This window comes from Oncorhynchus kisutch, linkage group LG30 (assembly GCF_002021735.2).
Source record: "Oncorhynchus kisutch isolate 150728-3 linkage group LG30, Okis_V2, whole genome shotgun sequence".
Lineage (NCBI taxonomy): Eukaryota > Metazoa > Chordata > Actinopteri > Salmoniformes > Salmonidae > Oncorhynchus > Oncorhynchus kisutch.
This window is the reverse complement of record NC_034203.2, coordinates 8,963,750-8,975,215: the sequence shown is the minus strand read 5'-3', so window position 1 is coordinate 8,975,215 and position 11,466 is coordinate 8,963,750. Positions and strand designations below refer to the sequence as shown.

The 11,466-nt window shown below is 42.4% G+C and overlaps 1 protein-coding gene across 1 annotated transcript; it reads left to right on the top strand.

The window, feature by feature from the left end:
- Positions 1–345: 345 nt before the first annotated feature.
- On the top strand, positions 346–9,478 carry si:dkey-18p12.4 (SPRY_PRY_C-I_1 domain-containing protein). Its single transcript, XM_020467487.2, has 11 exons — positions 346–489; positions 975–1,090; positions 1,783–1,833; positions 1,966–2,055; positions 2,144–2,269; positions 4,313–4,450; positions 4,578–4,712; positions 4,805–4,856; positions 8,440–8,466; positions 8,577–8,603; positions 8,700–9,478. The coding sequence occupies exons 1-11, from the start codon at positions 471–473 to the stop codon at positions 9,230–9,232; spliced, it is 1,314 nt and encodes a 437-aa protein (XP_020323076.1). The 5' UTR covers positions 346–470; the 3' UTR covers positions 9,233–9,478.
- Positions 9,479–11,466: the final 1,988 nt, after the last annotated feature.

Below are 11,466 nucleotides of genomic sequence, written 5' to 3'. Positions count from 1 at the left end.
GATACTGTTTCCCCTTATGACAATGACTGGGATGCTCCCCACAGGTCTAAATGATTAACCCTGTCTACTTTTTATCCTTCACTGTGAATGACTTTATTCTGACCTCTAGATGGCATGATTTCTCATTTTATATTTGGGTTCTCATAGCAACCTAACTTTTTGAGACAAATCCATGTTTTAGTTGTACAATATTGTACTCGTTTTTAGGTTGTTTTATACTGTAGTGACAGTAATTGGAATACAGCTGCATTACTGTGTTCCATTTCACTTTCTGTTTATTCATTTTAAAAAAATAACATTGTTTAAAATGACCCAGGTGGTGCTAGTGGGTGGAGATTCAGAAGACTGTAAACAAACCATCATCAAAACAGGTTCTTAATTCTGTGGATGGCGGTGAACAACAGGACTCCTGAAAATGATTCTGCATTCTATACTCTCACTGGGTTTTATAGCACTATTATAGGAAAAAGATGGCTTCACAGACAGATTGTAAGTTGACATTTTTTACATTTACATAACCAATAACAGCTGTTATATCCGTTTTCTGAAGTGTTATTATGGTTATTATAGTAGCTATTTAAGCTAATATTTGACCATGCTGGTCATTTATGAACATTTGAACATCTTGGCCATGTTCTGTTATAATCTCCACCGGGCACAGCCAGAAGAGGACTGGCCACCCCTCATAGCCTGGTTCCTCTCTAGGTTTCTTCCTAGGTTTTGGCCTTTCTAGGGAGTTTTTCCTAGCCACCGTGCTTCTACACCTGCATTGCTTGCTGTTTGGGGTTTTAGGCTGGGTTTCTGTACAGCACTTTGAGATATCAGCTGATGTAAGAAGGGCTATATCAATACATTTGATTTGATTTAGAAGTAGACCAACAAAGAGGGCAAAGTGCATCTTTTGCATATTGTTATCACAAAACCTTTTTTTTCCCTACACCTGACTCACAGCTCTTTGTTATTAATTTTTGCAGCGATACTGAGAGTTGGTGGCAGTTGTGGCAGCATTGGAAGAATTTGCAATAAAGAGAACAATCACAGAACCTGTTCTTCACAGCCTTTCAACAAACCATTAATGTGCTTACACAAGGTAAGATAGTCAAATGTTTAGAGAATATCATTATTTTGTCGAAGTTCCCCTTGAAGTTGGTTGTTACTTAATTTTTTGCTGCCAATGCATGCACTGCGTATCTCAGTGGAACAACGTGCATTCCTTCTCAGCACAGGGTGTAGTGCTACCGCCAAGATTTTATATGCTTTAGATGCTTAGACAAGTTCTCACCCTGTCATTATGTGCTGTGTAGTTTCTGGCAAACAACTCTTCCCTGAAACGGGTAAGGATGTTTCAGTTTTGATCAAACAGACAAATATATGCTCCACCTTTCTTAACACAGTTCACTTAAACCAATGTTTCAGTCATGAATGTCTCATCTGACGAAACAGGAACCCCAACACTGGTTTAAATGAACCTTAATATATTGTGAAGGAGCTCCACTATGGAAAATATTCTTTTTTTCTATTCGTTAGGATCTGGACAGCATTCCACAGTCCAACAATTATTTTCTGAAACAATCTTAAGAAGGTAAACAGGTTATAGGCAAGGCAAGATACAGATGATCAACCGTGAAATCTGTTCTCGACAGGAATGTAGTGTGATCAAACCAGTATTTTCAATGCCAGCAGTCTGTAGCATGAAATGTTCTTTGAAATTCTTTTGGCTTCACTTTTACTCTCAAGCCAGCAACAGTCATTGTAATGTCCATACTGTGTTCTATTCAACAGAGGAAGAAAAGCCTCAAGCATAAAGTACTTAAGTTGTTGGCACAAATAAAGGTAAGGTGAATGAAATACATAGTATGTCTACTGCGTAGACAAAGTAGACATGCCACAGCAGTATCACAATAATGTGGGGTAGACAGCAGCAGAATCCTTTCAGCACTCAATTCATTGTCCCTCTTTCCATAGGGAACGGACAAAGAGAAAGAAGATTTCACCTTTGATGAGTCTAAATGTATCATCAGAGAGCTTGCTGCTGAACTGAGCAAGGTAGTTCAGGTACGTCAGTCTGTATAGAGAAAAGAAGGTATGTGATCATATGTTCTCTTACATGGCCATGAGTCATAATCAGTTGGTCCTGTACCAGTCCTCACAGATCAGCAACACCTCCCTTCTGACCAGAGTGAATGAGGATGGATCTTGTCAAGATGAGCGTCAAGACTTTATACTGCAGTGGGCTGAGGAACTGAAACACTCATCGCAGACACAACAGGTAAATAACACATACACCATGGGACAGTTACCACGGACTCATATTAAGCTTAGTCCTAGACTACAAATAATTTGGGATGCTGATCCAGGACTAAGCTTATTCTCTGTCCTGGAAACAGCCCCCATATGTTGGAGATTCACCTGGCGCTGGTTCAAACACAACACTACAAGCAGTATAAGTACATGTCATGTGCATACAGTGTTGACAGCCAGTTGCTCTGGATGAAGTAACATACAGTGTTGACAGCCAGTTGCTCTGGATGAAGTAACATACAGTGTTGACAGACAGTTGCTCTGGATGAAGTAACATAGTATTGACAGCCAGTTGCTCTGGATGAAGTAACATACAGTGTTGACAGCCAGTTGCTCTGGATGAAGTAACATACAGTGTTGACAGCCAGTTGCTCTGGATGAAGTAACATAGTATTGACAGCCAGTTGCTCTGGATGAAGTAACATAGTGTTGACAGCCAGTTGCTCTGGATGAAGTAACATATAGTGTTGACAGCAAGTTGCTCTGGATGAAGTAACATACAGTGTTGACAGCCAGTTGCTCTGGATGAAGTAACATAGTATTGACAGCCAGTTGCTCTGGATGAAGTAACATAGTGTTGACAGCCAGTTGCTCTGGATGAAGTAACATATAGTGTTGACAGCCAGTTGCTGTGGATGAAGTAACATACAGTGTTGACAGCCAGTTGCTCTGGATGAAGTAACAGACAGTGTTGACAGCCAGTTGCTCTGGATGAAGTAACATACAGTGTTGACAGCCAGTTGCTCTGGACGAAGTAGCATACAGTGTTGACAGCCAGTTGCTCTGGATGAAGTAACACAGTGTTGACAGCCAGTAGCTCTGGATGAAGTAACATAGTATTGACTGCCAGTTGCTCTGGATGAAGTAACATAGTGTTGACTACCAGTTGCTCTGGATGAAGTAACATACAGTGTTGGCAGCCAGTTACTCTGGATGAAGTAACATAGTGTTGACAGCCAGTTGCTCTGGATGAAGTAACATACAGTGTTTTGGATGCTGTAACATACAGTGTTGACAGCTAGTTGCTCTGGATGAAGTAACATACAGTATTGACAGCCAGTTGCTCTGGATGAAGTAACATACAGTGTTGACAGCCAGTTGCTCTGGATGAAGTAACGTACAGTCTTGACAGCCAGTTGTTCTGAATGACGTAACATACAGTGTTGACAGCCAGTTGCTCTGAATGACGTAACATACAGTGTGCTCAAGAAGTATTGGGACAGTGAAACATTTGTTATTGTTTTGGCTCTGTACTCCAGCACTTTGGATTTTAAATGATACAATGACTACCAATGATTACATATGGTCCTGAATGAATAGTGAATAATGATCATTAAGAAAGTTACAGATGTACAAATATCATATTCCCAAGACATGCTAACCTCTCACCATTACAATAACAGGGTGGTTAGCATTTTGGGGGGGTATGATATTCGTGCGTCTAACTTTCTCACTCATCATTATTCACGATTCATTCAGGACTATCTGTAATCATGGTAGCATCCACATGAATTAAGATGTGTTTAGAAACATGATATTCTTATTTGCAATAAAAGTGACTCCAAAATGACACAATACATTATTTACCATTAATTTAATTGGGCACAAAATAATCTGAAACACAACCAAAACAAACAGCAAATGCATCCAACAAGTGTGTAGAGTTACAAGCTTGATGTAATCATTGCGTGCTAGGAATATGGGACCAAATACTAACCTTTTGACTACTTTAATACACATATAAGTGAATATGTCCCAATACTTTTGGTCTATGTACAAAAATATCTAAACGGTTCACCTGTTATGGATGAAATTACCCTCAAATTAAAGCTGACAGTCTGCACTTTAACCTCCCATAGTCATGATATAATTTAAAATCCAAAGTGCTGGAGTACAGAGCCAAAACAACAACAACATTGTCACTGTCCCAATACTTTTGGAGCTCACTGTATGATTTACTGTTGAGAAATGCAAACAGAGGATTGTAACCACATGTTTTGCTGTTTACCAGACACCAGCAGGGGAAATCACAAGACACAGGAGGAGTAATGACCCTCCAGATCAACAGAAACCAGACAAGGAACAGAAGCTGAGGGAAGCCACGAAAGCCCTTTCTGAGTGGGCCTGGAGACTCAAGGATATGGAACAAGTGAGAGGAAGACCTTAAAACTAAAACTAAAATAAAAACCCACAAAAAATAGTCTGTAACATTACAATGATACATAACACAAGGAGGTTATCCTACGATATCACCCTGTGTCTCTGCGTCTCTGCAGGACTCCGTGTGTCTGGGTGAGGATGTGTGTTCAGTACTGCAGGATCTGGAAAGACAGTGGAAGAGGGGGAAGCTTCCCAACATGCTCCCTGTCATGGACTTCCTCATCTGGAGCATACTACAGGAACAGCAGGAGGTCAGCCATAAACAGACACTTATTGAATGTCTCTTTAAGTGACATTTTAAATACGGCTGAGTGGTAATATAACATAGCTGTTGTTTTCACAGGGTTCCATTGTAAAGCATTGGCTCAGAAATAGACAAAGGTCCAGAAGCAGAGGTGAGTGTTCTGCTACGAAAATAAATAGTTGCACACTCATATATATATATATACACTGCTCAAAAAATAAAGGGAACACTTAAACAACACCATGTAACTCCAAGTCAATCACACTTCTGTGAAATCAAACTGTCCACTTTGGAAGCAACACTGATTGACAATAAATTTCACATGCTGTTGTGCAAATGGAATAGACAACAGGTGGAAATTATAGGCAATTAGCAAGACACCCACAATAAAGGAGTGGTTCTGCAGGTGGGGACCACATACCACTTCTCAGTTCCTATGCTTCCTGGCTGATGTTTTGGTCACTTTTGAATGCTGGCGGTGCTTTCACTCTAGTGGTAGCATGAGACGGAGTCTACAACCCACACAAGTGGCTCAGGTAGTGCAGCTCATCCAGGATGGGACATCAATGCGAGCTGTGGCAAGAAGGTTTGCTGTGTCTGTCAGCGTAGTGTCCAGAGCATGGAGGCGCTACCAGGAGACAGGCCAGTACATCAGGAGACGTGGAGGAGGCCGTAGGAGGGCAACAACCCAGCAGCAGGACCGCTACCTCCGCCTTTCTGCAAGGAGGAGCAGGAGGAGCACTGCCAGAGCCCTGCAAAATGACCTCCAGCAGGCCACAAATGTGCATGTGTCTGCTCAAATGGTCAGAAACAGACTCCATGAGGGTGGTATGAGGGCACGACGTCCACAGGTGGGGGCTGTGCTTACAGCCCAACACCGTGCAGGACGTTTGGCATTTGCCAGAGAACACCAAGATTGACAAATTCGCCACTGGCGCCCTGTGCTCTTCACAGATGAAAGCAGGTTCACCCTGAGCACATGTGACAGAGTCTGGAGGCGCCATGGAGAACGTTCTGCTGCCTGCAACATCCTCCAGCATGACCGGTTTGGCGGTGGGTCAGTCATGGTGTGGGGTGGCATTTCTTTGGGGGGCCGCACAGCCCTCCATGTGCTCGCCAGAGGTAGCCTGACTGCCATTAGTTACCGAGATGAGATCCTCAGACCCCTTGTGAGACCATATGCTGGTGTGGTTGGCCCTGGGTTCATCCTAATGCAAGACAATGCTAGACCTCATGTGGCTGGAGTGTGTCAGCAGTTCCTGCAAGAGGAAGCATTGATGCTATGGACTGGCCCGCCCGTTCCCCAGACCTGAATCCAATTGACCACATCGGGGACATCATGTCTCACTCCATCCACCAACGCCACATTGCACCACAGACTGTCCAGGAGTTGGCGGATGCTTTAGTCCAGGTCTGGGAGGAGATCCCTCAGGAGACCATCCGCCACCTCATCAGGAGCATGCCCAGGCATTGTAGGGAGGTCATACAGGCACGTGGAGGCCACACACACTACTGAGCCTCATTTTGACTTGTTTTAAGGACATTACATCAAAGTTGGATCAGCCTGTAGTGTGGTTTTCCACTTTAATTTTGAGTGTGACTCCAAATCGAGACCTCCATGGGTTGATAAATTTGATATCCATTGATCATTTTTGTGTGATTTTGTTGTCAGCACAATCAACTATGTAAAGAAAAAAGTATTTAATAAGAATATTTCATTCATTCAGATCTAGGATGTGTTATTTTAGTGTTCCCTTTATTTTTTTGAGCAGTGTATATACATATATATATATATATACATACAGTGCCTTGCGAAAGTATTCGGCCCCCTTGAACTTTGCGACCTTTTGCCACATTTCAGGCTTCAAACATAAAGATATAAAACTGTATTTCTTTGTGAAGAATCAACAACAAGTGGGACACAATCATGAAGTGGAATGACATTTATTGGATATTTCAAACTTTTTTAACAAATCAAAAACTGAAAAATTGGGCGTGCAAAATTATTCAGCCCCCTTAAGTTAATACTTTGTAGCGCCACCTTTTGCTGCGATTACAGCTGTAAGTCGCTTGGGGTATGTCTATCAGTTTTGCACATCGAGAGACTGAAATGTTTTCCCATTCCTCATTGCAAAACAGCTCGAGCTCAGTGAGGTTGGATGGAGAGCATTCGTGAACAGCAGTTTTCAGTTCTTTCCACAGATTCTCGATTGGATTCAGGTCTGGACTTTGACTTGGCCATTCTAACACCTGGATATGTTTATTTTTTAACCATTCCATTGTAGATTTTGCTTTATGTTTTGGATCATTGTCTTGTTGGAAGACAAATCTCCGTCCCAGTCTCAGGTCTTTTGCAGACTCCATCAGGTTTTCTTCCAGAATGGTCCTGTATTTGGCTCCATCCATCTTCCCATCAATTTTAATCATCTTCCCTGTCCCTGCTGAAGAAAAGCAGGCCCAAACCATGATGCTGCCACCACCATGTTTGTCAGTGGGGATGGTGTGTTCAGGGTGATGAGCTGTGTTGCTTTTACGCCAAACAAAACGTTTTGCATTGTTGCCAAAAAGTTCAATTTTGGTTTCATCTGACCAGAGCACCTTCTTCCACATGTTTGGTGTGTCTCCCAGGTGGCTTGTGGCAAACTTTAAACAACACTTTTTATGGATATTTTTAAGAAATTGCTTTCTTCTTGCCACTCTTCCATAAAGGCTAGATTTGTGCAATATACGACTGATTGTTGTCCTATGGACAGAGTCTCCCACCTCAGCTGTAGATCTCTGCAGTTCATCCAGAGTGATCATGGGCCTCTTGGCTGCATCTCCGATCAGTCTTCTCCTTGTATGAGCTGAAAGTTTAGAGGGACGGCCAGGTCTTGGTAGATTTGCAGTGGTCTGATACTCCTTCCATTTCAATATTATCGCTTGCACAGTGCTCCTTGGGATGTTTAAAGCTTGGGAAATCTTTTTGTATCCAAATCCGGCTTTAAACTTCTTCACAACAGTATCTCGGACCTGCCTGGTGTGTTCCTTGTTCTTCATGATGCTCTCTGCGCTTTTAACGGACCTCTGAGACTATCACAGTGCAGGTGCATTTATACGGAGACTTGATTACACACAGGTGGATTGTATTTATCATCATTAGTCATTTAGGTCAACATTGGATCATTCAGAGATCCTCACTGAACATCTGGAGAGAGTTTGCTGCACTGAAAGTAAAGGGGCTGAATAATTTTGCACGCCCAATTTTTCAGTTTTTGATTTGTTAAAAAAGTTTGAAATATCCAATAAATGTCGTTCCACTTCATGATTGTGTCCCACTTGTTGTTGATTCTTCACCAAAAAAATACAGTTTTATATCTTTATGTTTGAAGCCTGAAATGTGGCAAAAGGTCGCAAAGTTCAAGGGGGCCGAATACTTTCGCAAGGCACTGTATATATAACTTCCAGTAATTTTTGGGTAAAACGCAAACGTTTCGGTATTGCTGTGCCACCTTCAGGGTGTTTTACCCAATAAATTACTGGGAGTTTATATATAGAGAGCGTGTGACTCTCTTTATTTATTTTTTATAGCTTACAGTATATTCGCTGTTAGTCAGCACCTCCACACAAAATAATATTCTCTTGGTGTGCTCCAGCTCATGCTTTTTATTAGGTTATTAAATAAGTCAACACAGATTGTATTAATCAGTTCATTTATCTAATATGTTTTGGTTTTCTTAATGTTTTTCCCTTAGTGACTCTGAATCGCGTTCCTGACTCAAGTACGTCAAATCCCACTGTTCACGTCTGCTTAAAACAACAACAAAAAATGTAAATGTTTTGTAGTTCTTCGTTGCTAACATGATCCTAAATGTTGTCTGTTTCATTGCAGCTTGGAACTTGATTTTGAAAGCATCAGGTTGGTATGGTTTATTGCCATTGCAAATATTATTCAAATGAGATAAAACCGAAAGACTTAATGATTAACAGCTTAATTATTTCAATATCTTTGCAGTTGAGATCACTCTGGATGAAAAAACAGCCAACCCAAATCTCTTACTGTCCGCTGACAGGAAAAGAGTGAAAATGGCCACCATCATTGAGGATGTTTTTGATCCCCGGGATGGATACAACCCTAGATCCCACATGTATGATGGCTGGTGGTGTGTGCTTGCAAAGGAGGGCTTTACATCTGGGAGACATTACTGGGAGGTGAGAGTCTGGGGCAAGGCAGAGTGGAGAATAGGTGTGGTTAGAGAGTCAGCACCGAGGAATGGCTTTGCAAATCTGAACACAAAAGCTGGTTACTGGAACTTGCGTCTGCAGCTTGGGGAGCTCATGGCTCTGAGTGCACCAGTCATTAAACTGAACCAGTCTCCACCCTCTAGGTTAGGGGTGTTTCTAGACATAGAGGAGGGACAGGTATCCTTCTATGATGCAGAGGAAAGATGCCACATTTACACTTTTAATGTCAATTTTGATAACTTTGGAAAGATTTACCCTGTGTTTGGAACAATTGAGACAGACAGAGAGCTGGTTATTCTGTAGGGAAAATAACTTGATGCAAGCTGTTCGGCTTACTTTATGGACATCTCAATGTATAGTTGCTGACTGTCTCAACTCACAATTCCCTGAGATTACAAAAGGTGTTCCTCAAGAGTCCATTTTTGGGCCGTATTATTCACACTGTATGTAAGCAATCGGGGGAGAACAGCCTTGGTCAGAGAGGTGACCAAGACATAATGGTCACTCTGACAGAGCTCCAGAGTTCCTCTGTGGAGATGGGAGAATCTTCCAGAAGAACAACCTTCTCTGCAGCACTCCACCAATCAGGCCTTTATGGTAGAGTTGCCAGACAGAAGCCATTCCTCAGTAAAAGGCACATGACGGCCCGCTTGGAGTTTGCCAAAAGCCACCTAAAGGAATAAGACGATGAGAAACAAGATTCTCTGGTCTGATGAAAACAAGATCGAACTCTTTGGCCTGAATGCCAAGCGTCACGCCTGGAGGAAACCTGGCACCATTCCTACAGTGAAGCATGGTGGTGGTAGCATCATGCTGTGGAGATTTTTAAAAAATGTATACATATATAAATTTCACCTTTATTTAACCAGGTAAGCTAGTTGAGAACAAGTTCTCATTTACAACGGTGACCTAGCCAGGATAAACCGAAGCAGTGCCACAGAAACAACAACACAGAGTTACACATGGAATAAACAAGCGTACAGTCAATAACACAATAGGACAAAACTAAAGTATATATAAAGTGTGTGCAAATGGCATGAGGTGGTAAGGCAATAAATAGGCCATTAGTAGCAAAGTAATTACAATTTAGCAGATTAACACTGGAGTGATAGATGAGCAGATGATGGTGTGTAAGTAGTGATACTGGTGTGCAAAAGCGCAGCAAAGTAAATAAAAACAATATGGGGATGAGGTAGGTAGATTGGGTGTGCTATTTACAGATGGACTATGTACAGCTGCAGCGATCGGATAGCTGCTCAGATAGCTGATGTTTAAAGTTAGTAAGTCTCCAGTTTCAACGATTTTTGCAATTCGTTCCAGTCACCGGCAGCAGAGAACTGGAAGGAAAGGCAGCCAAAGTAGGTGTTGGCTTTGGGAATGACCTGCTTGAGCGCATGCTACGGGTAGGTGTTGTTATCGTGACCAGTGAGCTGAGATGAGGTGGAGCTTTACCTAGCATAGACTTATAGATGACCTGGAGCCAGTGGGTCTGGCGACGAATATGTAGAGAGGGCCAGCCGACTAGAGCATACAGGACGCAGTAGTGGGTGGTATAAGGCGCTTTGGTAACAAAACGGATGACACTGTGATAAATTGCATCCAGTTTGCTGAGTAGAGTATTGAAAGTTATTTTGTAGATGACATCGCGGAAGTCGAGGATCGGTAGGATAGTCAGTGTTACTAGGGTAAGTTTGGCGGCGTGAGTGAAGGAGGCTTTGTTGCAAAATAGAAAGCCGATTCTAGATTTGATTTTGGATTGGAGATGTTTGATATGAGTCTGGAAGGAGAGTTTACAGTCTAACCAGACACCTAGGTTTTTGTAGTTGTCCACATATTAAGTCAGAACCATCCAGAGTAGTGATGCTAGTCGGGCGGGCAGGTTCAGGCAGCGAATGGTTGAAAATCATGCATTTGGTTTTGCTAGCATTTAAGAGCAGCTGGGGTGTTGTATGGCATTGAAGCTCATTTGGAGGTTAGTTAACACAGTGTCCAAAGAAGGGCCAGATGGAAACAGAATGGTGTCGTGTGCGTAGAGGTGGATCAGGGAATCACCCGCAGCAAGAGCGACATTGTTGATATATACAGAGAAAAGAGTCGGCCCGAGAATTGAACCCTGTGGTACCCCCATAGAGAGACTAGAAGAATAATCTAGAAGAAAAAGAAACGCACACCTATTTAGGCGAGGTGCTGGCTAGCGGAGTAGAAAACGTGAAAATTAAAGAGAGCCGCACACACTAGGAGCTCAGATGCTAAATTTAACTACCAACGTTTCGACAGCCAAGCTGTCTTCATCAGGGTATATACCAGGGTATATACCCTGATATCCTGATGAAGACAGCTTGGCTGTCGAAACGTTGGTAGTTCAATTTTGCATCTCTGGCCGACCTCCAGAGGTCCTGACAACAGGCCCTCCGATTTTACACACTGAACTCTGTCTGCGAAGTAGTTGGTGAACCAGGCGAGGCAGTCATTTGAGAAACCAAGACTATTGAGTCTGCCGATAAGAATACGGTGATTGACAGAGTTGAAAGCCTTGG